Below are 26,493 nucleotides of genomic sequence, written 5' to 3'. Positions count from 1 at the left end.
AGTTTCAACCTTTTAATGATTTACAACCTATTTATATATAAAGCTGAGTTTTCAAAAAAAAAAGTCTGTGCTTCTTTGTACAATCATGACTGTTAAGGAATAGGTCTTTTTCGGCTTCCCTAATATCTTTTTCAGCCTAACCATTCCCCTCTTCAGCTGCACAGCTAGATTCATTTCTCTCACAAGGGAGAAAAAAAAACTCACCTTCTTGTGATGCTCTCCGCTGTGATTGGATCACAGCACAGCCAGGGAGAAGGAGACGCCCATTGAGAAACAGGGCAGTCTCCTCCTCCCTGTACCGATGCTCCGTATTAACACACTGAGCGGGAAAACTGCAGGGGGGCACAGCGGGGCACGATATTTGAAAAAGACAGGCAGGGTGGGGGCACCCTCAGTGCCCTTAACTGCTCATTTGCATAAAAATACTTTTTCTCCAGAATGAAGCAACCGATCTGCATAACCGATTTGCTCCTAATCAGCAGGAGCAACCCTACCAATCATTGCCCCTGATTTAATCCTGCTGACGAATTTGAAATTAGGCATTCACTATTCCTTCCATTAGAAGATGATCACGATGAGAAGTTGTGATCACATGGCAACATTCACTAAAAATTAAAAAATTAAAATAAATTATGGTAAGCCTAATTCCAGTTCAGTTACCTTTGCAGAAATCCTTCTTGTAGTTATGTGTCCTTTCAATGGGCTCTGCATGTTGCAATGGTTTCTGTTGCCTAGCAACCACCTAATTTCTACCAGGGTGACCACTGTTTCAGTATTACTGACGTGGTCACTGGATGTCCTGATTTCTATTAGTGAGACTCATGCTATGAAGGCTTGTTCCAACCGCTATGTAGAGGCTTCTCTTTCATGCTGTGTACTGTAGACTTAGACTTTTTATTGCATGCATTATCCAACTTTTTAACTTTTGATATTACAAAATGTCACCCTGGTAGACCGTTCAGACTCCACGGTGAGCTATTTGCCCGATGGTTGTGTCTTTGACCTTAGCTTTTCGATTTTCTTGTGTCTCTCCAGCTTTACGGAGCAGCTACACCTGTAACACCTGCAACATGGTCCTCAATTCAGTGGAGCAGTATCATGCACACCTGAAGGGCGCACGGCACCAGAACAAGTAAGTGAGAACCCCATTTATCTAAAAGGAGGTTTCGCAAAAACTGGTGCAAAGGAAAGGGAAGGAATCGTCTATAACAGGGATGGCCAACCTGCGGCTCTCCAGCTGTTGTAAAACTACAACTCTCACCATGCCCTGCTGTAGGCTGAAAGCTGTAGGCAGTGTGGGCATGCTGGGAGTTGTAGTTTTGCAACAGCTGGAGAGCCTCAGGTTGGCCATCCATGGTCTATAACAACTAGTTGACGAAGTGGAATTCAATCCGAATTTCAAGAAAAATTCGATTCACACCAAATCTGAATTTCCTCACGCTTCATGGTAAAAAAATAATTTTTTCCTAAAATGCCTGCTGCACGTGCGAGGACATGGAGCAAGGAGCTCTGGGAACGAGGGATCACCCACAATGCCATGCATGCAGCCAGCCAGCCCCTGTGATGTCACAGCCCTATAAATAGCCTCAGCCATTTTGGATTCTGCCATTTTCCAGCGTGCTTAGTGCAGAGAGAGACGTCAGCAGGCGCTAGGGACAGTGATAGGAAAGACGTTAAAACTTGTATTTTGCTGTATAGAAGTTCAGGGAAAGAATAGGGAGGAATCATTCCACAGCATTTATGTAGAACAGGGTCCAATAGGGGAGGCTACAGACTGGGTAATAGGAACAATCCAATTACACTTTGCTGCACTGACTGGGGACCCAAATAGCCATTATACAGCTCTGTAATTCCAGCAAACCGTTCTTGTTATTTGGATGCAAGTGCTGTTTGATACAGTCATTAACAGGGTTTATTACAAGGAAATATTTATACGTCTTATTTGCCCTTGTGCGGGGCAGTTATATGTTCTAAAGCATTTGGCTGGTATTAGTGGGGAAAAAAAGGCTTATTAGCGTGGTAAAGTGCAAAAATTACAGCCCTTTTTGTTGTGTATTAGTGGAAAAATAAAATATATTTGCCGTTCAGCGGTGCAGTGATATGTTCTAAATCCCTTTTTTGCGTGTATTAGTGGCACAAAAAAAGGATTTGCCCGTTGTGTGGTGAAGTGAGAAAATTACAGACTTTTTTGGGGTGTTTTAATTTCGTTTTTTATTTATTTATCTGATCTAACAGTATGTCCGACAGAGAAGTCCTAAATGTTTCTGGTGCAGGCACAGGTCGCAGGGGCTGTGGCAGCAGGAGTCACAGCGAGAGGGAGAGGCCTGAGCTCCCGGTGTCATCTAGTGGTCGTGTCTTGACCAGCAACCCAGCGGTTCTTGAATGGTTGACTCGGTCATCCAGTGTTTTGGATCCACTCCTGTTTGTTTTTAGCATTAGCAATACTGACGGATTACTGACCAAATGCTGACCGAGTGAAGGCGGATGCTCCACAGACAGGATCTGTTTTTTGTGGGTTATTGTTCTGACGGATCAGAGGAAGGGCAAAATAATCAGTGACGTCAACACAAACTTACTGCTGACACCCTCTCCACTCTGTCGGGGGGCTCTACTTGTATAAGCGTGTAATAGAACAGGTTCTGTAGACATCTATGTGGAATCAGCTGACAACGGTGTAAAAGGAGTGCGCTTCTTCTTGGCGCTAACATCGACCTGTAAGGCTGAGTTCATACTTGAGTTATTTGGTCAGTTTTAGCCTCATGACTGCCCAAATAAGTGAAGTGTGCAGTGATTCTAAGAGCGACGCCTGTCATCTGCATGTCATACTGACTCACAGTATTATTTCACTACCACAGCAGACTCCCTATGCGTGTTACTGCAAGGCACAGTGTTCTGCACCACCATAAAGGCTCTCTGCAGCCAGGAAATAGCCATTTTTTAACACAATTTGCCGCAAATAAATTCGGATCGAACCAAATTGTTTTAAAAAATTGGGCGAACCGGCCGAATCGAATTATAGAGAAATTCACTAAATTCACTTGCCTTTGTACCATAAGATATGGAATGTGAATACGTTATGTTCTACAGCATAGCTATGGCGGTGCACAGGTAGCATTTGCTCCCATACCTAGTGCCTGAGAAGCAGGGGAGGACTGGCAGCTTTAGTCCTGGGGGGCAAATCTAGTCAAGTGGCCCATTTTTAGCCCCGCCCATCTTTAAAAGCCCCTCCTACATATAATAGGCCACTCCCAACACACACTGTACAGCTGACATTTTATAGTTGCGGCCTGTCTCTACACATCATACGGAGAGGGGAGGCCGTCCTGGCTGCACTGCCTGCTTATATAACAAGCTACAGCCAGGAAGCTCCTCCGCTCTCCTCCCTACCCTGATCCTGCTCAAGGCCTGTGGTTCCCCCCACCATCTGCCACCCGCCCGTGGCCTGCTGCCCCCTTTCGTCATCCTCACCCAGTTCTGAATCCTCCTTCTGCAAATGGCAGGAGGAGGAGCCGGAGCATCTCCTCTCCTACATAGCACCACATACCTCTTACATCCAGTGATGTCACCTTTGTTGTAGACGTTCTCTTTCCTCATCTTCTCCATTCAGACCAGACCGCCATGATGATTTTTCTGCCATCTCCCTTCTCTGCAGAGATTGAGAAACAGACATTAGTTTCCTGCCACCCCCAATACTATACTGCAGAAACAGTCCCCCTGGAAATACAAACTACCACACAGATAGTGCCCCCAATACTGTACCCGCTATGCCCCCAATACTATACTGCAGAAACAGTCCGCCTGGAAATACTACTACCACACAGATAGTGCCCCCTTAAACAATTATTGGCACACAGCGCTCTAAAAAATAACTGCGCCCAGACACTAATAGTATAAAGATAATGTCCCCCAAAAATAATTGTGCTAAGCTGATACTATGCCAGGGTGCCCCCAAAGTAACAATGCTCCCCAAAATCCCACCAATAGAAATAATTCTCTGCCAGAGCACACTTAGTAGTAATAATGCCCCTATAGTGCCCTAGTAATCATGTTCTTCATAGCCCCTAGTAGTAGTAAAGCTCCCTATAATATGACAGTACATGAAATACCCCCGCTTAGTGCCCGCAGTTGAGCTAATGTCCCCATAATGTATGCCAGTATAAAATACCTCTATATAGTGCCCCAGTAAATGCCCTCATACTGCTCCTCTCCCCCTTCCCCATAGTGTCCCCATAATATGCCAGTAAAAAAATGCCCCTTAGTGCCCCCAGCAGATGCCCCTATAGTGCTCCTCTCCCCCACAATGTACCAGTAAAAAAATGCCCCTTCTTAGTGCCACCATATGCCCCAATAGTGCTCCACTCCCCCATAGTGCCGCTCTCCCTTATAGTGCCTTCCATAATGTGCCAGTAAAAAATGCCCCCTTAGTGCCACCAAATGCCATAGTGCCCCCCATAATGTTCCAATACAAAAGGCCCCTTTAGAGCCCCCACATCCCCATAGTGCCCCCAAATAATGCCCCTATAGTAGCACCAGATGCCCCATAGTGCTGCTCTCCCCTATAGTGCCCCCCAGAATGTGCCAATAATTAAAAAAAAAGCCCCTTTAGAGCCCCCAGTTACCCCCATAGTGCTCCTCTCCCCCATGGTGCCCCCCCATAATGTGCCAGTAAGAAATGCCCCCATAGTGCCAGCTCCCCCAATAGTGCCAGCCCTCCCCCCATAGTGCTAGCTCCCCCTATAGGCCCCCCATAGTGCCAGCTCCCCCTACAGTGCCCCCCATAGTGCCAGCTCCCCCTACAGTGCCCCCCATAGTGCCAGCTCCCCCTACAGTGCCCCCCATAGTGCCAGCTCCCCCTATAGTGCGCCCCATAGTGCCAGCTCCCCCTATAATCCCCCCCATAGTGCCAGCTCCCCCTATAGTACCCCCCCATAGTGCCAGCTCCCCCTATAGTACCCCCCATAGTGCCAGCTCCTCCTATAGGCCCCCCCATAGTGCCAGCTCCCCCTATAGTACACCCCCCCATAGTGCCAGCTCCTCCTATAGGCCCCCCCATAGTGCCAGCTCCCCCTACAGTGCCCCCCATAGTGCCAGCTCCCCCTATAGTGCACCCCATAGTGCCAGCTCCCCCTATAGTCCCCCCCATAGTGCCAGCTCCCCCTATAGTACCACCCCATAGTGCCAGCTCCCCCTATAGTGCGCCCCATAGTGCCAGCTCCCCCTATAGTCCCCCCCATAGTGCCAGCTCCCCCTATAGTACCCCCCCATAGTGCCAGCTCCCCCTATAGTACCCCCCCATAGTGCCAGCTCCTCCTATAGGCCCCCCCATAGTGCCAGCTCCCCCTATAGTACACCCCCCCATAGTGCCAGCTCCTCCTATAGGCCCCCCATAGTGCCAGCTCCCCCTATAGGCCCCCCATAGTGCCAGCTCCCCCTACAGTGCCCCCCATAGTGCCAGCTCCCCCTATAGTGCACCCCATAGTGCCAGCTCCCCCTATAGTCCCCCCCATAGTGCCAGCTCCCCCTATAGTACCCCCCCATAGTGCCAGCTCCCCCTATAGTACCCCCCCATAGTGCCAGCTCCCCCTATAGGCCCCCCCATAGTGCCAGCTCCCCCTATAGGCCCCCCCATAGTGCCAGCTCCCCCTATAGTGCGCCCCATAGTGCCAGCTCCCCTTATAGTGCCCCCCATAGTGCCAGCTCCCCCTATAGTGCGCCCCATAGTGCCAGCTCCCCTTATAGTGCACCCCATACTGCCAGATCTCCCCCCCATAGTGACAGATCTCCGCCCCCCCCATAGTGACAGATCTCCGCAAAGAAGAAAAAATAATAAAAAAATACTTACCTCCATCAGCAGCGTGTGCTGCCGGCTCAGGCGTCGCGATGATAATGACGTCATCGCGCTTCCTGAGCCGGCCTCTGATAGGCTGCAGGCATTAGTGCCTGCGGCCTATCAGAAGAACAGGGGAGGGACACGCCTCTCCCTCCCCTGCCCCACAGCACACAGCGGCCGCAATTACATCCAGGGCCGCGCCGCCTGTGGTGATCGGCGGTGCGGCCCTGAAGAATAAAAAAAAAAATTTTTTTTTTTTAGACGGGCGGCCCAGCGGCCGTTTATTTAGGGAGGCCTGGGGGGCAATTGCCTCCCTGCCCCCCGGCCCAGTCCGCCCCTGCTGAGAAGGTCCCTTATACACAAGCAAATGGTGCATGATAAATGTGGGCCTGCTAATAGTTTTGCATTGGGTCCTGGAGCTTTAAGCTATTCTCTGGTTCAATTTCACTAAATGATCTTCTTATGGAGGCACCAGACACCCATTGGTCTCCTCAAGGATCAGTCTGGTCTGCATTAGACTGACATTGAGCTGTTATTGGGCAGGTCATACCATTCTTGTTGCTTGTGCAACGTGTCGTCCCCCAGGGCCTATCGTGTTCCAGGTTTATAGGATGCAGAGTGGTGTGGTGTGGCCTTAATAGTATCTGTGTATCACAGTGCTCTTAGCTGGATACAGACGCTCCCCAGGGTTAGGCTCCGAAGCAATAAAAGGTATGAGTAATGGTGGAGATGGAGAATAAATTGTGTCTAGACCTTTCTAAAGTTCAATGCCTTTACTTGAGTAAACTTGAAGCTAGACAATATTCAGGCTTTCTCTTGGTTCCAGCAGGCTTTGGCATAAATTGGAAGGCAAACTTGAGTACTCTGCTTTCTCTCTCTGCTGTGCTAAACTTAGCTTTAGTCTGGTCGTTGGACTTTAGGACTGTTCTGGTACCTTTGGAGTGGGATGCCTTTGGCTGTCGACCCCCTAGCAATATCCTGTCTGTAAATCTGTAAGGAGTCAGGGTGTTCTATGAGCTGCTTCCTTCTGGAGAGACTTCTGGTGCAGGAGGGGGAACTTTCCCCTCACTGCCACATCTTGGCACATCTTTTAAGCTCCCCTGTCTAGACTAGACTGGAATAAACTAGAACCACGACCCCTCCCTTTGGTAGGAAACAGGACTGGTCCACTTCTGCCCAAAAGGGTGAGAATGGAATGGTAAGTTCTATTCTATCTAAAGATCTCTCTCTCTCTGCCAGATACACACCGCCACCTGCTGGACAACCAGGAACATTACATGAACATAACAGTTTCAGAGCAATATTATCAATGCACAATGTGAAGTACCGGGAATACATACAAGGATGACATTATTGTTAGCAATTAAAGACAGTAGTAGGGTGAAGAAATGGTAATACCACCCTGGGGTATTACACTTGTAAATCCCTTGCCCATTTAAATTAGCTATGTATAAGGAAAAGGACACAAAGGGCACTTTTATATGGACTGAGGATTAGGAGAATTATTTGGGGTGAACATTCATACAAAAGGCCGTTACTGATAAACTCACCAAGTAAAGGTGCCGATCACCTGCTGAATTTTGCTTCCTGTGCCACCTAAACAAACATCTGACTGCAGCCCTTCACCCTGTGTAAGCATGGATGTGCTGTTGACAAACAATGAATCTGTATGGAGATGAATGATCATAGTAGTGGTCAGTCATCCTAGTCACTGCCCTGTAAATTTACCCTAGGCTGATACCCAGATCAATGATTGTCAACGAACCGTTAATTTTCAATTATTGACAGCTAGTTCATTTACATGTAGCAATCATCGGGGATTAATGATCATTACTGCGATTGTTCGTCCCCATACACATTCATTGTTTGTCGGCAGCACATCCCTGATTAGAATGTGCTGCTGTAAAATGATGATTTTATGTGATATAAAATATCCAGTTCCTTAAGGAATGACTTTTGTCGGGGAGTCGACAGCACCTTTACATGGGACAATTGTTACCCCTATCCTTAGCCCTGTACAAGGGCCCCTCGACAGGTCTACGTAGAACAATAGTGTTGAGCGAAGCAAAGCATTCAAAGCAGAATTCTGTCTGAAGAGAAAGGTCCATAGAGATAGGTATTAAATAGAGTTGGTTCCCGTCTGGATTGAGGTCACCTTGCCGTGGTGGGTGGGCACAGATATTTTGCTCATAATATATTTCTTAATAATATCATGTTTATTTATCATATCAAATGGGGTATCAGTTTTTGTATAGATTTTGCATTTGGTGCCTTGTGCGTGCTTTTACGTTCTGTTTTTTTCTAGCACGATGTTACGGTCATACACGCTTGGAGTACAGGGAAAATTTTCCATTAACGATCCGAGTGACTGATTGTGATTTTTACCATTATCGTTAATGTGAACCCCGAGCCTAAGCATAATATGGAAATCATAAGGATCTGCAAAAGGAAACAGAGCCTTGCATGCTATTATAGCAAATCACAATCCACATATAAAGCGTTTATCACAAAGCCTAATACACGTCTCCGTGCAGAGTTTTATTTAAAGAGATAAAAACCATAATGGGATTCCTTACAACTTGATGTCCTCCTAAATACCAAACTCCTTACACAATGAGGAGCAGAACATTCAGGAAATTACTTTTACTTGGATGCGCAGTATTGGCGAATGTGAACAGATCATCCCTGAGGTCACTTACCCTAGACTTTTCCAGGTCATTTTAAAGGACTGATGACATTACACATGCCAACAGTCCTGATTTTGATTTAGAATGGTGCAGCCATGCCAGGGAAGTGACGTGGCACTTTATCTTCATCTTTTTTTTAACATGGGTGGCCATTGACTACAATGCTATATAGAAAAAAAGGGGGGTGACCCTAGGGGCGTCCAAATGGGGACAGAAAAGTCCAGGGGGGCCAGTGCTCCCCCAATATACCCGAAATGACACCCCTAATGAGAGTAACTCGGCTAAAGCTCCCGAGCATAAATGAAACAAAGAGAAAATGGAGCTCAAGACGCCAGAAATAGAAATAATTATAAATATTTATTTATGTCGTAAAAAAATTCATCAAGATTACATATAACAGAATGCAATGATACAGGGACAAGAAGAGAACAGGGAAAAAATGGCTAACAGCGCCACCCTGGATGGAAGGCTCTGGTCATGAATGTAAAAAAGGCACAATCAGCGGACTAGGTACATAATATGTTAGTACATAATAATGGCATAATAGCACCGCAGATGTCAATAATTACAGTAGTGAGGGTGAGTCTACAGGTATAGATAGGAAAGATGGGTCAGAATGGAAAAAACCCATATCCCAAAGGGCAGAAAGCATCCAGTTTCTAAGGTCAATGCCTAATGGCACAATAGAAGTCCATGTGAGAAAAACCGGAATGCACATAATAAGGAGGGACTCACCGCAATAATGGACCAAGAGAGAACCAGCCAGGATGGCGCCACGCCAACGCGCGTTTCGGCGTACCTTCGTCAGGGGGTAGCGCCATACTGAGGATCAAACATTTTAAAAACATGGTAAACCAATCACACGCCAGCATTTGCTCGTCCCCAGGTGCGCTGTCTCAGGCGCGCGATCCCTCCGGGCAAGCCACATCCGGACACCCCGAGCCCGGCGTCAGATCAATGACACGCCCCCCACGTGACAAAGCACATGATCGGGCGTGAATGACGTGTAGACGCACAGGCCCGGGGCGCCGGAGGTGGCCCCAGATGACGCGCGCACGCATCACACTAGGGGAGGGGCTACAGACACCCGTCTGCCGCGATGAAGGCCCAAGACTAAGAGCGCTCCTGCGCACAAGACCAGAGGACAGAAAAAGACCAAAGGGAGGGGAAAGACAACAGAGAGGGAGGATACCCAGTGTTATAGGGGGGCAGCCAATGTAATGCATACTTGCATGAGTGTAATAACTCAAATACATGCGATGGTGTGCCCAATACAATAAACGGCATCCGTTGATATACACATATATGGAAAATTATAATATAATATACTTAACAGATGCAGGTACCCACTAAAACAGTATATAAAGTGCAGGTGCATATATGTGCATACTATACATAAATTGGCATATACATGTCAAAACATTATTGCCCATATCAATAAAATCCTATATATATATAATGTACACCAAAGATTTAGTAAGTCTTGAATATTCAGACAATGATGTCACAATAAAACATAAACATGTATAAAGAAATATATATAATTATAGAAATAGACCACATAATAAATTCATAATATAGGAAAAAGAAGGAAGAGGTGAGACCTGGTGAATGTGATAAAGGTAATAAAAATTACGCGCGAAGAGGATCATGCCCTGATCCATATAGGAGTGGAGACTGGTGAACAAAGGGAGTTAGTTAAGAGGTTTACAAGGAAGAGAACCTATATATATTTATGTAAAGTGCTAAGTGCAATATAGTAAAGATGGTGAGGGTGTGAGGAACACCCGGTGAAGAACAGCCTGAAAAGGCATGTATCCGAAAGGTGTGACAGGACATGAGTGCAGAAAAGTGGGGTAAGAAAGAAAAAATGAAGAAAAGTGGAGGGGGAAGTCTTGATGCGTCAAGATGTTAGTATAGCTTCAATTATAGATATTTATAGCTTCAAACATATATTAGGAATATTCCCAGCCCAATACAGAGGACCATTGGAAAACCCAAACGATCAAGCATCAGACTGCTAAGAGAGTATAATGTAGATGGCTGGTGCAAGTATAACTGTGTATTCTTATGGATCCATGATGTATTACAGATGTTCCAAATTCATTGGGACTGGACTGGCCAAAGAAGAGATCAAAGAATGGAGCAAACATCGGCATCAGCAGAAGCGGTGTCCTAAAGAAGACTCAAAAAATGCTGGGAAGAAGGGAACATATGAAAGATAAATTAATGACATATGTTCATAAAAATAACATACTAACTGTTAAAAGAAAATGGAATCCACAGTTGTGGACCCAGCGACTACAGAAAAGCGGAGAATCCCAGATTTTCATTAAGTCCCCTGGGGCGTAACGTCCCCAGGGTCCAGATCCAGCGGCTCTCCCGTTGGGCCAGCCGTTTGGATGTATTACCAGCGCGCAGGTCTACTTGAATGCAATCAATGCCTCTCACTTTGAGGAGCCTAGGATTGCAGGAATGATGTAATTTAAAGTGTCTTGCTATTGGTTTAGAGATCTCAATCTCCTCCATTTCCTGTGCCTTCAGAATGTCCCTCACGTGTTCCCTCACGCGGACCCGCAATTCCCGCGTGGTCAGCCCCACATAGATCATAGGACATGGGCACCGGGCATAGTACACCACCTGAGTGCTGGAACACGTGAGGGAATGCTTAATTCTGAAGGTACTCGTACCAGAAGAGTTCGCAAAATCCAAAGCCCGTTCCATGTTTGGGCACGCAGCACATCTCCCGCAAGATCTAAACCCAATCTTGGGGCCGCCCTGTCCGGCAAAAAGTTGAGAGGGGATTGGCTGTAAATAGCCCCTCACCAAATTATCGCGCAGGGTATTAGCCCTGCGTGCCGTGACAAGTGGTCGTGGCGGTAATATTTTCTCCAAAATTGGGTCTGTGCGTAGAATGGGCCAATGTGTGGCCAGACAGGACCTCATATCATCCCAATGAGAGTGGTAGGTGCTGACAAACCGTATATTCCCATCCGGTATTCTTTCTTTTTTGGTCAGTAACAATTGGGGCTGGCTTAGTTTTTTTGCCCGTCGGTAGGCCTTTTTGATAGATCGATGGCTATATCCTCTCCTGAGAAAACGATCCTTGAGGTCTCTCGCCTGTCTCTCAAATGTTTCGTCATCAGAGCATATTCTGCGAACACGCAGGAACTGGCCTACCGGGATCGCCGAGATAGTACTTTTGGGGTGAAGAGAGGTTGCATGGAGATATGTATTTGCGGCCGTCTCCTTTCGGAAGACATCCGTCCTGAGTTGACCACCACAACCCCTGAACACTGATACATCAAGGAAATCCACCCTTTCTTTATGATGTATGTATGTTAACCTGATGTTTTTGGAATTGGTGTTCAGGAGTTTGAAAAAATCCTCAAGTTGTACCTCGGTTCCCTGCCAGATCAAGAAGACGTCGTCTATGTACCGCGCCCATAAAATGGCGCGGTCCATAGCGACGTGTCTATCTGACAGGAACAGGTCCCTCTCCCACAGCCCCAGGAACAGGTTGGCATACGCGGGCGCGCATGCTGCCCCCATAGCTGTCCCCTGGAGCTGCAGGAAAAAGGACCCGTTGAACGAGAAAAAATTCCTCGTGAGTACAAACTTGAGGAGTTGGAGTAGGAACGATGTAAAGTCTCTCGGTAGGCTGCTGGTAGAGAGAAAAAACTCCACTGCCAGCAGACCATCTGTATGTTGAATACTCGTGTAGAGAGACTCTACATCGCATGTGACCATTATATGGTCCTCATCCAAAGTGATCCCCTGTATCCTCTGTAGGAAGTCGGAGGTATCTCTGATGTAGGATGGCAAAGTTTCTACGATTGGTTTAAGATGGTGATCCAACAGTCTACAAATATTCTCCACCATACTATTACAGCCAGATATAATAGGCCTACCTGGGGGTACTGAGGCGTTCTTGTGTACCTTCGGTAAAAGGTACAGGGTTGGGATGGATGGATCCTGGATGATAAGAGTTTCGTACATTTGTTTTGAAATGATGTTCTTCTCAAGGCCTTTATCCAAAATTCTCATTAACTCACTTCTATAGGAAATAGAGGGGTTAAAAGTAAGTTTTTTGTAACATGTTGAATTATTAAGTTGGCGGTACGCCTCCGTCAAATACATGTTACGTGGCCAAACTACCACGTTCCCTCCCTTGTCAGCTGGTTTGAAAATTACATCGTCAACACTCTTGAGTTTATTGAGGCTCCGGCGTTGGTCCCTGTCAAGATTGTCATGTCGTATTGACATCGGGATTGAGGCAAAATCCCTACTGACCATCTTGACAAAGAGATCAATTGCCGGGCACAGTGACAAGGGAGGGAACTTCGCAGACTTCTTCCTGATAGTAGGTGGAATGACACTAGCAGCATTCTCGGTGGATCCGATTTGTTCCAATAATAGGTCCTCCAACACACGGAGAGCCTGTTGTTCTTCTTCAGTATCCAGACCCCCAATGGAATCTGACCTCACATGCCACCGCTTCATCATCAGGGACCTCCCAAAAAGGTGCAGGTCCTTGATGGCAGTAAACTGATCAAAGCTACAACTGGGTACATAAGAGAGACCTTTCTCCAGAAGAGAGATGTCTATCTTGGAGAATGTATGTTCAGATAGATTCATTACCTTAAGTTCGTTCGCAGGTCCCTTTGGCTGTGTGGTCGGCTCGGGTTGTCTTTTCCTCCCCGAACCATTCCCTCGTTGCATCCTTCTCCCATAGCGTGTCTGACGGGCCGGGTGGATGTTTTGCGGTTGAGACTCTCCGGCTGAAGACATGGAGGACACTGAGGCTGACCTGCTGCGGGATCTAGTCACATTACTGTATGGTCCCTTATTCTTCCACTTGTACACCCGATTTAGTTGTGCATCATTGGTGTCCCGGGAAAATTTCTGAATCTTCCCCTCTTGAATCTCCTTTTCCCAGACTGGGTATTTAATATCTAGTTGGTCCTGAAAACTCTTCAAGCTGGCAGCACTGCAATCTTTGGACAGACGTGACTGTAATAGGTCAATTTCGCTGTCCATTTGTTCCAGGCTTTTTTTGTTATGGCCAATTAAAAGCTCAATAAAGCCAAATGAGCACTGGTTGCAAATTTCCTCCCACTTTGAGACAAAAATGTCATCCTCTATGGGATAGGAAGGAAAGACTTGTATTCTAAGACCTCGGGGAATGAGGCCCCTCTGGAGGTACTTTTCCAGAAAGGCCTTATTCCACCAGGTGCGCGCTCTCTTGTATAGTAGCGATTGTAGGGTATTCTGGGTCTCCCTGATCAGGCCGTCGCTGGGCCCACCCACTGCTCCTTCGTCCCTGAACACAGCATCCAATTGAGATAGCCAGGAGAGTTCTCTGGCTTTATAATCCATAGTGGTGAAGTGGGGTCACTTACTCTGTGAAACAAAACACAGAAATTAATGAAAACAGAAAAAAAGGGGGGTGACCCTAGGGGCGTCCAAATGGGGACAGAAAAGTCCAGGGGGGCCAGTGCTCCCCCAATATACCCGAAATGACACCCCTAATAAGAGTAACTCGGCTAAAGCTCCCGAGCATAAATGAGAACAAAGAGAAAATGGAGCTCAAAACGCCAGAAATAGAAATAATTATAAATATTTATTTATGTCGTAAAAAGAACACATCAAGGTTACATATAACAGAATGCAATGATACAGGGACAAGAAGAAAACAGGGAAAAAATGGCTAACAGCGCCACCCTGGATGGGAGGCTCTGGTCATGAATGTAGAAAAAGACACAATCAGCGGAATAGGTACATAATATGTTGGTACATAGTGATGGCATAATAGCGCCGCAGATGTCAATAATTGCAATAATGAGGGTGAGTCCACAGGTATAGATAGAAGAAATGGGTCAAAATAAATGGGTTATTTTGACCCATTTCTTCTATCTATACCTGTGGACTCACCCTCATTATTGCAATTATTGACATCTGCGGCGCTATTATGCCATCACTATGTACCAACATATTATGTACCTATTCCGCTGATTGTGTCTTTTTCTACATTCATGACCAGAGCCTCCCATCCAGGGTGGCGCTGTTAGCCATTTTTTCCCTGTTTTCTTCTTGTCCCTGTATCATTGCATTCTGTTATATGTAACCTTGATGTGTTCTTTTTACGACATAAATAAATATTTATAATTATTTCTATTTCTGGCGTTTTGAGCTCCATTTTCTCTTTGTTCTCATTTATGCTCGGGAGCTTTAGCCGAGTTACTCTTATTAGGGGTGTCATTTCGGGTATATTGGGGGAGCACTGGCCCCCCTGGACTTTTCTGTCCCCATTTGGACGCCCCTAGGGTCACCCCCCTTTTTTTCTGTTTTCATTAATTTCTGTGTTTTGTTTCACAGAGTAAGTGACCCCACTTCACCACTATGGATTATAAAGCCAGAGAACTCTCCTGGCTATCTCAATTGGATGCTGTGTTCAGGGACGAAGGAGCAGTGGGTGGGCCCAGCGACGGCCTGATCAGGGAGACCCAGAATACCCTACAATCGCTACTATACAAGAGAGCGCGCACCTGGTGGAATAAGGCCTTTCTGGAAAAGTACCTCCAGAGGGGCCTCATTCCCCGAGGTCTTAGAATACAAGTCTTTCCTTCCTATCCCATAGAGGATGACATTTTTGTCTCAAAGTGGGAGGAAATTTGCAACCAGTGCTCATTTGGCTTTATTGAGCTTTTAATTGGCCATAACAAAAAAAGCCTGGAACAAATGGACAGCGAAATTGACCTATTACAGTCACGTCTGTCCAAAGATTGCAGTGCTGCCAGCTTGAAGAGTTTTCAGGACCAACTAGATATTAAATACCCAGTCTGGGAAAAGGAGATTCAAGAGGGGAAGATTCAGAAATTTTCCCAGGACACCAATGATGCACAACTAAATCGGGTGTACAAGTGGAAGAATAAGGGACCATACAGTAATGTGACTAGATCCCGCAGCAGGTCAGCCTCAGTGTCCTCCATGTCTTCAGCCGGAGAGTCTCAACCGCAAAACATCCACCCGGCCCGTCAGACACGCTATGGGAGAAGGATGCAACGAGGGAATGGTTCGGGGAGGAAAAGACAACCCGAGCCGACCACACAGCCAAAGGGACCTGCGAACGAACTTAAGGTAATGAATCTATCTGAACATACATTCTCCAAGATAGACATCTCTCTTCTGGAGAAAGGTCTCTCTTATGTACCCAGTTGTAGCTTTGATCAGTTTACTGCCATCAAGGACCTGCACCTTTTTGGGAGGTCCCTGATGATGAAGCGGTGGCATGTGAGGTCAGATTCCATTGGGGGTCTGGATACTGAAGAAGAACAACAGGCTCTCCGTGTGTTGGAGGACCTATTATTGGAACAAATCGGATCCACCGAGAATGCTGCTAGTGTCATTCCACCTACTATCAGGAAGAAGTCTGCGAAGTTCCCTCCCTTGTCACTGTGCCCGGCAATTGATCTCTTTGTCAAGATGGTCAGTAGGGATTTTGCCTCAATCCCGATGTCAATACGACATGACAATCTTGACAGGGACCAACGCCGGAGCCTCAATAAACTCAAGAGTGTTGACGATGTAATTTTCAAACCAGCTGACAAGGGAGGGAACGTGGTAGTTTGGCCACGTAACATGTATTTGACGGAGGCGTACCGCCAACTTAATAATTCAACATGTTACAAAAAACTTACTTTTAACCCCTCTATTTCCTATAGAAGTGAGTTAATGAGAATTTTGGATAAAGGCCTTGAGAAGAACATCATTTCAAAACAAATGTACGAAACTCTTATCATCCAGGATCCATCCATCCCAACCCTGTACCTTTTACCGAAGGTACACAAGAACGCCTCAGTACCCCCAGGTAGGCCTATTATATCTGGCTGTAATAGTATGGTGGAGAATATTTGTAGACTGTTGGATCACCATCTTAAACCAATCGTAGAAACTTTGCCATCCTACATCAGAGATACCTCCGACTTCCTACAGAGGATACAGGGGATCACTTTGGATGAGGACCATATAATGGTCACATGCGATGTAGAGTCTCTCTACACGAGTATTCAACATACAGATGGTCTGCTGGCAGTGGAGTTTTTTCTCTCTACCAGCAGCCTACCGAGAGACTTTACATCGTTCCTACTCCAACTCCTCAAGTTTGTACTCACGAGGAATTTTTTCTCGTTCAACGGGTCCTTTTTCCTGCAGCTCCAGGGGACAGCTATGGGGGCAGCATGCGCGCCCGCGTATGCCAACCTGTTCCTGGGGCTGTGGGAGAGGGACCTGTTCCTGTCAGATAGACACGTCGCTATGGACCGCGCCATTTTATGGGCGCGGTACATAGACGACGTCTTCTTGATCTGGCAGGGAACCGAGGTACAACTTGAGGATTTTTTCAAACTCCTGAACACCAATTCCAAAAACATCAGGTTAACATACATACATCATAAAGAAAGGGTGGATTTCCTTGATGTATCAGTGTTCAGGGGTTGTGGTGGTCAACTCAGGACGGATGTCTTCCGAAAGGAGACGGCCGCAAATACATATCTCCATGCAACCTCTCTTCACCCCAAAAGTACTATCTCGGCGATCCCGGTAGGCCAGTTCCTGCGTGTTCGCAGAATATGCTCTGATGACGAAACATTTGAGAGACAGGCGAGAGACCTCAAGGATCGTTTTCTCAGGAGAGGATATAGCCATCGATCTATCAAAAAGGCCTACCGACGGGCAAAAAAACTAAGCCAGCCCCAATTGTTACTGACCAAAAAAGAAAGAATACCGGATGGGAATATACGGTTTGTCAGCACCTACCACTCTCATTGGGATGATATGAGGTCCTGTCTGGCCACACATTGGCCCATTCTACGCACAGACCCAATTTTGGAGAAAATATTACCGCCACGACCACTTGTCACGGCACGCAGGGCTAATACCCTGCGCGATAATTTGGTGAGGGGCTATTTACAGCCAATCCCCTCTCAACTTTTTGCCGGACAGGGCGGCCCCAAGATTGGGTTTAGATCTTGCGGGAGATGTGCTGCGTGCCCAAACATGGAACGGGCCTTGGATTTTGCGAACTCTTCTGGTACGAGTACCTTCAGAATTAAGCATTCCCTCACGTGTTCCAGCACTCAGGTGGTGTACTATGCCCGGTGCCCATGTCCTATGATCTATGTGGGGCTGACCACGCGGGAATTGCGGGTCCGCGTGAGGGAACACGTGAGGGACATTCTGAAGGCACAGGAAATGGAGGAGATTGAGATCTCTAAACCAATAGCAAGACACTTTAAATTACATCATTCCTGCAATCCTAGACTCCTCAAAGTGAGAGGCATTGATTGCATTCAAGTAGACCTGCGCGCTGGTAATACATCCAAACGGCTGGCCCAACGGGAGAGCCGCTGGATCTGGACCCTGGGGACGTTACGCCCCAGGGGACTTAATGAAAATCTGGGATTCTCCGCTTTTCTGTAGTCGCTGGGTCCACAACTGTGGATTCCATTTTCTTTTAACAGTTAGTATGTTATTTTTATGAACATATGTCATTAATTTATCTTTCATATGTTCCCTTCTTCCCAGCATTTTTTGAGTCTTCTTTAGGACACCGCTTCTGCTGATGCCGATGTTTGCTCCATTCTTTGATCTCTTCTTTGGCCAGTCCAGTCCCAATGAATTTGGAACATCTGTAATACATCATGGATCCATAAGAATACACAGTTATACTTGCACCAGCCATCTACATTATACTCTCTTAGCAGTCTGATGCTTGATCGTTTGGGTTTTCCAATGGTCCTCTGTATTGGGCTGGGAATATTCCTAATATATGTTTGAAGCTATAAATATCTATAATTGAAGCTATACTAACATCTTGACGCATCAAGACTTCCCCCTCCACTTTTCTTCATTTTTTCTTTCTTACCCCACTTTTCTGCACTCATGTCCTGTCACACCTTTCGGATACATGCCTTTTCAGGCTGTTCTTCACCGGGTGTTCCTCACACCCTCACCATCTTTACTATATTGCACTTAGCACTTTACATAAATATATATAGGTTCTCTTCCTTGTAAACCTCTTAACTAACTCCCTTTGTTCACCAGTCTCCACTCCTATATGGATCAGGGCATGATCCTCTTCGCGCGTAATTTTTATTACCTTTATCACATTCACCAGGTCTCACCTCTTCCTTCTTTTTCCTATATTATGAATTTATTATGTGGTCTATTTCTATAATTATATATATTTCTTTATACATGTTTATGTTTTATTGTGACATCATTGTCTGAATATTCAAGACTTACTAAATCTTTGGTGTACATTATATATATATAGGATTTTATTGATATGGGCAATAATGTTTTGACATGTATATGCCAATTTATGTATAGTATGCACATATATGCACCTGCACTTTATATACTGTTTTAGTGGGTACCTGCATCTGTTAAGTATATTATATTATAATTTTCCATATATGTGTATATCAACGGATGCCGTTTATTGTATTGGGCACACCATCGCATGTATTTGAGTTATTACACTCATGCAAGTATGCATTACATTGGCTGCCCCCCTATAACACTGGGTATCCTCCCTCTCTGTTGTCTTTCCCCTCCCTTTGGTCTTTTTCTGTCCTCTGGTCTTGTGCGCAGGAGCGCTCTTAGTCTTGGGCCTTCATCGCGGCAGACGGGTGTCTGTAGCCCCTCCCCTAGTGTGATGCGTGCGCGCGTCATCTGGGGCCACCTCCGGCGCCCCAGGCCTGTGCGTCTACACATCATTCACGCCCGATCATGTGCTTTGTCACGTGGGGGGCGTGTCATTGATCTGACGCCGGGCTCGGGGTGTCCGGATGTGGCTTGCCCGGAGGGATCGCGCGCCTGAGACAGCGCACCTGGGGACGAGCAAATGCTGGCGTGTGATTGGTTTACCATGTTTTTAAAATGTTTGATCCTCAGTATGGCGCTACCCCCTGACGAAGGTACGCCGAAACGCGCGTTGGGGTGGCGCCATCCTGGCTGGTTCTCTCTTGGTCCATTATTGCGGTGAGTCCCTCCTTATCATGTGCATTCCGGTTTGTCCTATATGGATTTCTATTGTGCCGTCAGGCATTGACCCATAAACTGGATGCTTTTTGCCCTTTGGGGTATGTTTTTTTTTATTTTGACCCATTTCTTCTATCTATACCTGTGGACTCACCCTCATTATTGCAATTATTGACATCTGCGGCGCTATTATGCCATCACTATGTACCAACATATTATGTACCAATTCCACTGATTGTGTCTTTTTCTAGATTCATGACCAGAGCCTCCCATCCAGGGTGGCGCTGTTAGCCATTTTTTCCCTGTTTTCTTCTTGTCCCTGTATCATTGCATTCTGTTATATGTAACCTTGATGTGTTCTTTTTACGACATAAATAAATATTTATAATTATTTCTATTTCTGGCGTTTTGAGCTCCATTTTCTCTTTGTTCTCTACAATGCTATATAGTATCAAAAGGTGTGTACTCTTTTGCAATCATTTTTTATTGCACCAATGCATTTGCAAATAGTCTTTATCAACAATCTGTTTAGTGTCTACAGCTGCTATGCAGACTTAGTGTCTCCATGGTAACAGACAACAAACGCTGCGTAGTCTGATCCTGCCGTTACATCCTTCCTCTAGCCACTCTGCTTAACTGAAGGGGAGGAGATGGAAGGAGCAACTCATGACTGCATAAGACTACACAGGGTTTGTTTGTAGTCTGTAGCCATGGAGACACATTGGGGCAAATTTACTATTAAAATGCGGCATTTTTTATTTTTTTTGCACATTTTCCACCCAAAAACTGGCGTACATGTTTTGCATCACATTTACCAACTGCTTTACACACTTTTCTAAACTTTGTACGCCTCTTCTGACAAGCAGGCACGGCTCCACAAGAAAGGGTGTGGCGTTGTGGTAAGGGGCCTGGGCTCTATGCACCTCTGCACCCCAAGATTTTGGTGCATTTTTGGAGTAAATTGACACTAACTTAGAGGTGATGTAAACTTAAAGGGACACTGACAGGGCCAATAAGCATATTGAGGTATATATATGGCAGTACAGGTCTTATAATGGGTATTACAATCATATAAGTATCCCCCCCCCCCCACATTATACATACAGTAAACTTAAGTTTTATAACCTGCTCCAACGGTCTTCAATCTGCCCAAGGGGCGGCGTTTCACCTCTCTTGCGCCCAGCCAGCCTCCCCCAACTGCCGCTTTGAAGCGCCGCCCAGCTCATGAATATTCAGTTTGCTGGGCGGCTTCTGCGGTCCCCGCTCTGAAGCGCTGCGCTGAACAGTGCCCTGCGCATGCGCCGGATCTTGTGAAGTCGGGGACAGTAAGCACCGCCCAGCGAAGTGAATATTGATGAGCTGGGCGGCGCTTACTGTCCTGGACTTCACAAGATCCGGCGCATGCGCAGGGCACTGTTCAGCGCAGCGCTTCAGAGCGGGGACCACAGAAGCCGCCCAGCAAACTGAATATTCATGAGCTGGGCGGCGCTTCAAATCGGCAGTTGGGGAGGCTGGCTGGGCGCAAGAGAGGTGAAACACCGCCCCTTGGGCAGATTGAAGACCGTTGGAGCAGGTTATAAAACTTAAGTTTACTGTATGTATAATGTGGACAGGGGGGATACTTATATGATTGTAATACCCATTATAAGACCTGTACTGCCATATATATACCTCAATATGCTTATTGGCCCTGTCAGTGTCCCTTTAAAGTAGACAGGTTTTTTTGGGGCATCCGGACACATTTTTTGGCGCACGGATGGGCTTTTTGGAGAACACAGAAAATTTGGACGTATGGACAGAATTCCAGTGTAAATCTGGCACAGGATTTGTGATACTCCAAATTGATAAAGGTCCATGTGCCAGAATGGTAAATTTGTGTAAGGCCTCATGCACACGACCGTTGTTTCATTCCGTGTTCGTTGTTCCGTTTTTCGTGATTTTCTGCGGACCCATTGACTTTCAATGGGTCCGTTGAAAACTCGGCTAATGCACCGTTTGTCATCCGCGTCCGTGATCCGTGGTTTCAGTCCGTCAAAAAAATATAACCTGTCCTATTTTTTTCACGGGTTCACGGACCCATTCAAGTCAATGGAACCGTGAAAAAACACGGAGGCACACAAGATTGTCATCCGCGTCCGTTTTTTTCCTATCATTTGCATGGCAAATTTGACTTTCCTTCATGTCTGGAGATCCTCCAAAAATAAAGGAAGACACACGCAAGAAAAAACGGACACGGATCACGGAACAACGGAACCCCTTTTTGCGGACCGAGAAAAACAACTGTCGTGTGCATGAGGTCTAAGACTGTGACAGTGCAAAGGGTGACACTATTAGTAATTTTACCCCATTGGCTGTTTGCAAAGTTGCTTAATTTTATATTTTTTTTCATTGATGCAACAGCAATGGTTGTCTACACACCTTTCTTTTTTTAATGATTGCATTTTACTCATTTTGGGCTAAAAATATTTTTTTCAGTTCGCCTTGTTTTTTAAAATTTTCAGCAATTTTTGAGATACATTCGGTTTAAAATCTGTCTATTTGCAGACTGTCTCTCCTAAGTCCTGTCAGCTGACTGCTCATGTGAAGTTTTATCTGCGATCTCCTGATCTAATAATCATTCATTATAGCTAAACTCTTATCACACTGATAAGAATATGGGTCCTATTACACCTGCAGATAAAGCTGGCAATTGTCGGGAGGGAAGCGCTCCTTCCCGACAATCACCTGATCGCTAGAGGAGGAGACCGCTACTTTTACATGCCACGATCTTCTCAGTATGAGGAGAAGCGATCCCTAATGCCCTAGTTTGTCTCCATACTGGAGATTACAAGACACGATCTGCTGCCGGGAAACATGGATTTTTAACCCTGCTAAAAGATTCTGATTACCCAATGAACGAGCGTTTGCTCATTCATCGGGTAATCGGCAGCAGTATTACATTGCCAGATCATTACTAACGAGTGTTCATACAAACGCTATGTTAGTGTGAATCTGAACAATTATTTTCATGTGTAATAGAACCCTAAAGCTTAAAGCGGTTGTCCGGGATTGGGGACATTGGTGTATGTGTACAATAGTCCGCTAAATATTACATTCATGCCTGTCCTTCCCTTACCAGACATTTCTGATGGCCCTTTTTCACTTCACAAATTTTCAGCCGGAAGTGCAGTTTCTATCACAATCAGTGACGTACCGGGTCCCTTTCTGCATAGCGAAGCCTCTTCTTCCGAGGAGCCCGGTGACGTCACCGTCAGCCTCAGTAATTATTCTGAGCGCATGGAGGGGCGGTAACTAGGCAGCAACACACCGCGCTAAGCTACGCCCCTCTGGTCCGGGGACGTCACTGGGCAGGGCGCATTCTTAGCAAGGCAGGAGGCGTTTAGGGGCATGACTAAGGGGGAGGAATAGTTGCGGCAGGAGGCGGTATATGAATTAGGGGAGCGGCTGCATGGAGGAGCCGACACACACTTGAAACAACGCGCTGCTGCGCTGGGACCCAGAAAGCAGTGAGGCAGGAAGTTACCGCACACATAAACAGAGAGGTAAACAACCAGCGGGGGACTGTAGGAGCCCTGCCGAAATGTAAAAATACCTAAAAACATCTTGGGGGACCTTCAAACCGCTATTAATAGTGATTTCCCTGTTTTTTTTTTAACCACCTCCGGACCGCCTAACGCACGGATGCGTCCGGATGGTGGTTGATTCATTCCTCCTGGACGCATCCGTGCGTCATCTCGCGATAGCCGAGATTTCCTGTGAACGCGCGCACACAGGCGCGCGCGTTCACAGGATCGGAAGGTAAGCGAGTGGATCTCCAGCCTGCCAGCGGCGATCGTTCACTGGCAGGCTGGAGATGTGATTTTTTTAACCCCTAACAGGTATATTAGACGCTGTTTTGATAACAGCGTCTAATATACCTGCTACCTGGTCCTCTGGTGGTCCCTTTTGTTTGGATCGACCACCAGAGGACACAGGTAGCTCAGTAAAGTAGCACCAAACACCACTACACTACACCCCCCCCCTGTCACTTATTAACCCCTTATGAACCCCTGATCAGCCCATATAGACTCCCTGATCACCCCCCTGTCATTGATCACACCCCTCTGTCATTGATCACCCCCCTGTAAGGCTCCATTCAGACGTCCGTATGATTTTTACGGATCCACGGATACATGGATCGGATCCGCAAAACGCATACGGACGTCTGAATGGAGCCTTACAGGGGGGTGATCAATGACAGAGGGGTGATCACCCATATAGACTCCCTGATCACCCCCGTCATTGATCACCCCCCTGTAAGGCTCCATTCAGACGTCCGTATGATTTTTACGGATCCACGGATACATGGATCGGATCCGCAAAACGCATACAGACGCCTGAATGGAGCCTTACAGGGGGGTGATCACCCATATAGACACCCTGATCACCCCCCTGTCATTGATCACCCCCCTGTCATTGATCACCCCCCTGTAAGGCTCCATTCAGATGTCCGTATGTGTTTTGCGGATCCGATCCATGTATCCGTAAAAATCATACGGACGTCTGAATGGAGCCTTACAGGGGGGTGATCAATGACAGGGGGGTGATCAATGACAGGGGGGTGATCAGGGAGTCTATATGGGTGATCACCCCCCTGTCATTGATCACCCCCCCTGTAAGGCTCCATTCAGACATTTTTTTGGCCCAAGTTAGCGGAAATTGTTTTTTTTTTATTTATTTATTTTTTCTTACAAAGTCTCATATTCCACTAACTTGTGTCAAAAAATAAAATCTCACATGAACTCACCATACCCCTTACGGAATCCAAATGCTCAAAATTTTTTAGACATTTATATTCCAGACTTCTTCTCACGCTTTAGGGCCCCTAAAATGCCAGGGCAGTATAAATACCCCACATGTGACCCCATTTCGGAAAGAAGACACCCCAAGGTATTCCGTGAGGGGCATATTGAGTCCATGAAAGATTTTAATTTTTGTCCCAAGTTAGCGGAAAGGCTTTGTGAGAAAATACAAAAAAAATAAATTTCCACTAACTTGTGCCAAAAAAAAAAATTCTATGAACTCGCCATGCCCCTCATTGAATACCTTGGGGTGTCTTCTTTCCAAAATTGGGTCACATGTGGGGTATTTATACTGCCCTGGCATTTTAGGGGCCCGAAAGCGTGAGAAGAAGTCTGGGATCCAAATGTCTAAAAATGCCCTCCTAAAAGGAATTTGGGCCGCTTTGCGCATCTAGGCTGCAAAAAAGTGTCACACAATTGGTATCGCCGTAATCAGGAGAAGTTGGGCAATGTGTTTTGGGGTGTCATTTTACATATACCCATGCTGGGTGAGATAAATATCTTGGTCAAATGCCAACTTTGTATAAAAAAAATGGGAAAAGTTGTCTTTTGCCAAGATATTTCTCTCACCCAGCAACTTCTCCTGAGTACGGCAATACCACATGTGTGACACTTTTTTGCCGCCTAGGTGGGCAAAGGGGCACACATTCCAAAGAGCACCTTTAGGATTTTACAGGTCATTTTTTACACATTTTGATTTCAAACTACTTACCACACATTTGGGCCCCTAGAATGCCAGGGCAGTATAACTACCCCACAAGTGACCCCATTTTGGAAAGAAGACACCCCAAGGTATTCCATGAGGGGCATGGCGAGTTCCTAGAATTTTTCAATTTTTGTCACAAGTTAGCGGAAAATGATGATTTTTTCTTTTTTTTTCTTTTTCTTACAAAGTCTCTTATTCCACTAACTTGTGACAAAAAAATATAAATTTCTAGGAGCTCGCCATGCCCCTCACGGAACACCCTGGGGTGTCTTCTTTCCAAAATGGGGTCACTTGTGGGGTAGTTATACTGCCCTGGCATTTTAGGGGCCCATATGCGTGAGAAGTAGTTTGCAATCAAAATCTGGAAAAAATGACCGGTGAAATCCGAAAGGTGCTCTTGGAATGTGTGCCCCTTTGCCCACCTAGGCTGCAAAAAAGTGTCACACATCTGGTATCGCCGTACTCGGGAGAAGTTGGGGAATGTATTTTGGGGTGTCATTTTACATATACCCATGCTGGGTGAGAGAAATATCTTGGCAAAAGACAACTTTTCCCATTTTTTTTATACAAAGTTGGCATTTGACCAAGATATTTATCTCACCCAGCATGGGTATATGCAAAATGACACCCCAAAACACATTCCCCAACTTCTCCTGAGTATGGCGATACCAGATGTGTGACACTTTTTTGCAGCCTAGGTGGGCAAAGGGGCACACATTCCAAAGAGCACCTTTCGGATTCCACCGGTCATTTTTTACAGATTTTGATTGCAAACTACTTCTCACGCATATTGGCCCCTAAAATGCCAGGGCAGTATAACTACGCCACAAGTGACCCCATTTTGGAAAGAAGACACCTCAGGGTATTCCGTGAGGGGCATGGCGAGTTCCTAGAATTTTTAATTTTTTGTCACAAGTTAGTGGAATATGAGACTTTGTAAGAAAAAAATAAAATAAAAAATAAATCATCATTTTCCGCTAACTTGTGACAAAAAATAAAAAGTTCTATGAACTCACTATGCCCATCAGTGAATACCTTAGGGTGTCTACTTTCCGAAATGGGGTCATTTGTGGGGTTTTTCTACTGTTTGGGCATTGTAGAACCTCAGTAAACATGACAGGTGCTCAGAAAGTCAGAGCTGCTTCAAAAAGCGGAAATTCACATTTTTGTATCATAGTTTGTAAACGCTATAACTTTTACCCAAACCATTTTTTTTTTACCCAAACATTTTTTTTTTATCAAAGACATGTAGAACAATAAATTTAGCGAAAAATTTATATATGGATGTGGTTTTTTTTTTTGCAAAATTTTACAACTGAAAGTGAAAAATGACATTTTGTTTGCAAAAAAATCGTAAAATTTCGATTAATGACAAAAAAAAGT

General features: G+C 45.8%; 1 protein-coding gene across 1 annotated transcript in view; it reads left to right on the top strand.

Annotated features, from left to right (window-relative positions):
* Positions 1-26,493, top strand: part of ZMAT4 (zinc finger matrin-type 4) — a 357,231-nt gene that overhangs the window by 240,241 nt on the left and 90,497 nt on the right. Inside the window, exon 5 of the mRNA XM_044299054.1 lies at positions 1,036-1,132. Within this exon, the coding sequence (XP_044154989.1) occupies positions 1,036-1,132 (97 nt within the window). The remainder of the gene's footprint in view (positions 1-1,035; positions 1,133-26,493) is intronic.

Source organism: Bufo gargarizans, chromosome 6 (assembly GCF_014858855.1).
Source record: "Bufo gargarizans isolate SCDJY-AF-19 chromosome 6, ASM1485885v1, whole genome shotgun sequence".
NCBI lineage: Eukaryota > Metazoa > Chordata > Amphibia > Anura > Bufonidae > Bufo > Bufo gargarizans.
Note: the sequence above shows the minus strand (reverse complement) of the source record. Positions and strands in the feature narration are given on the sequence as shown.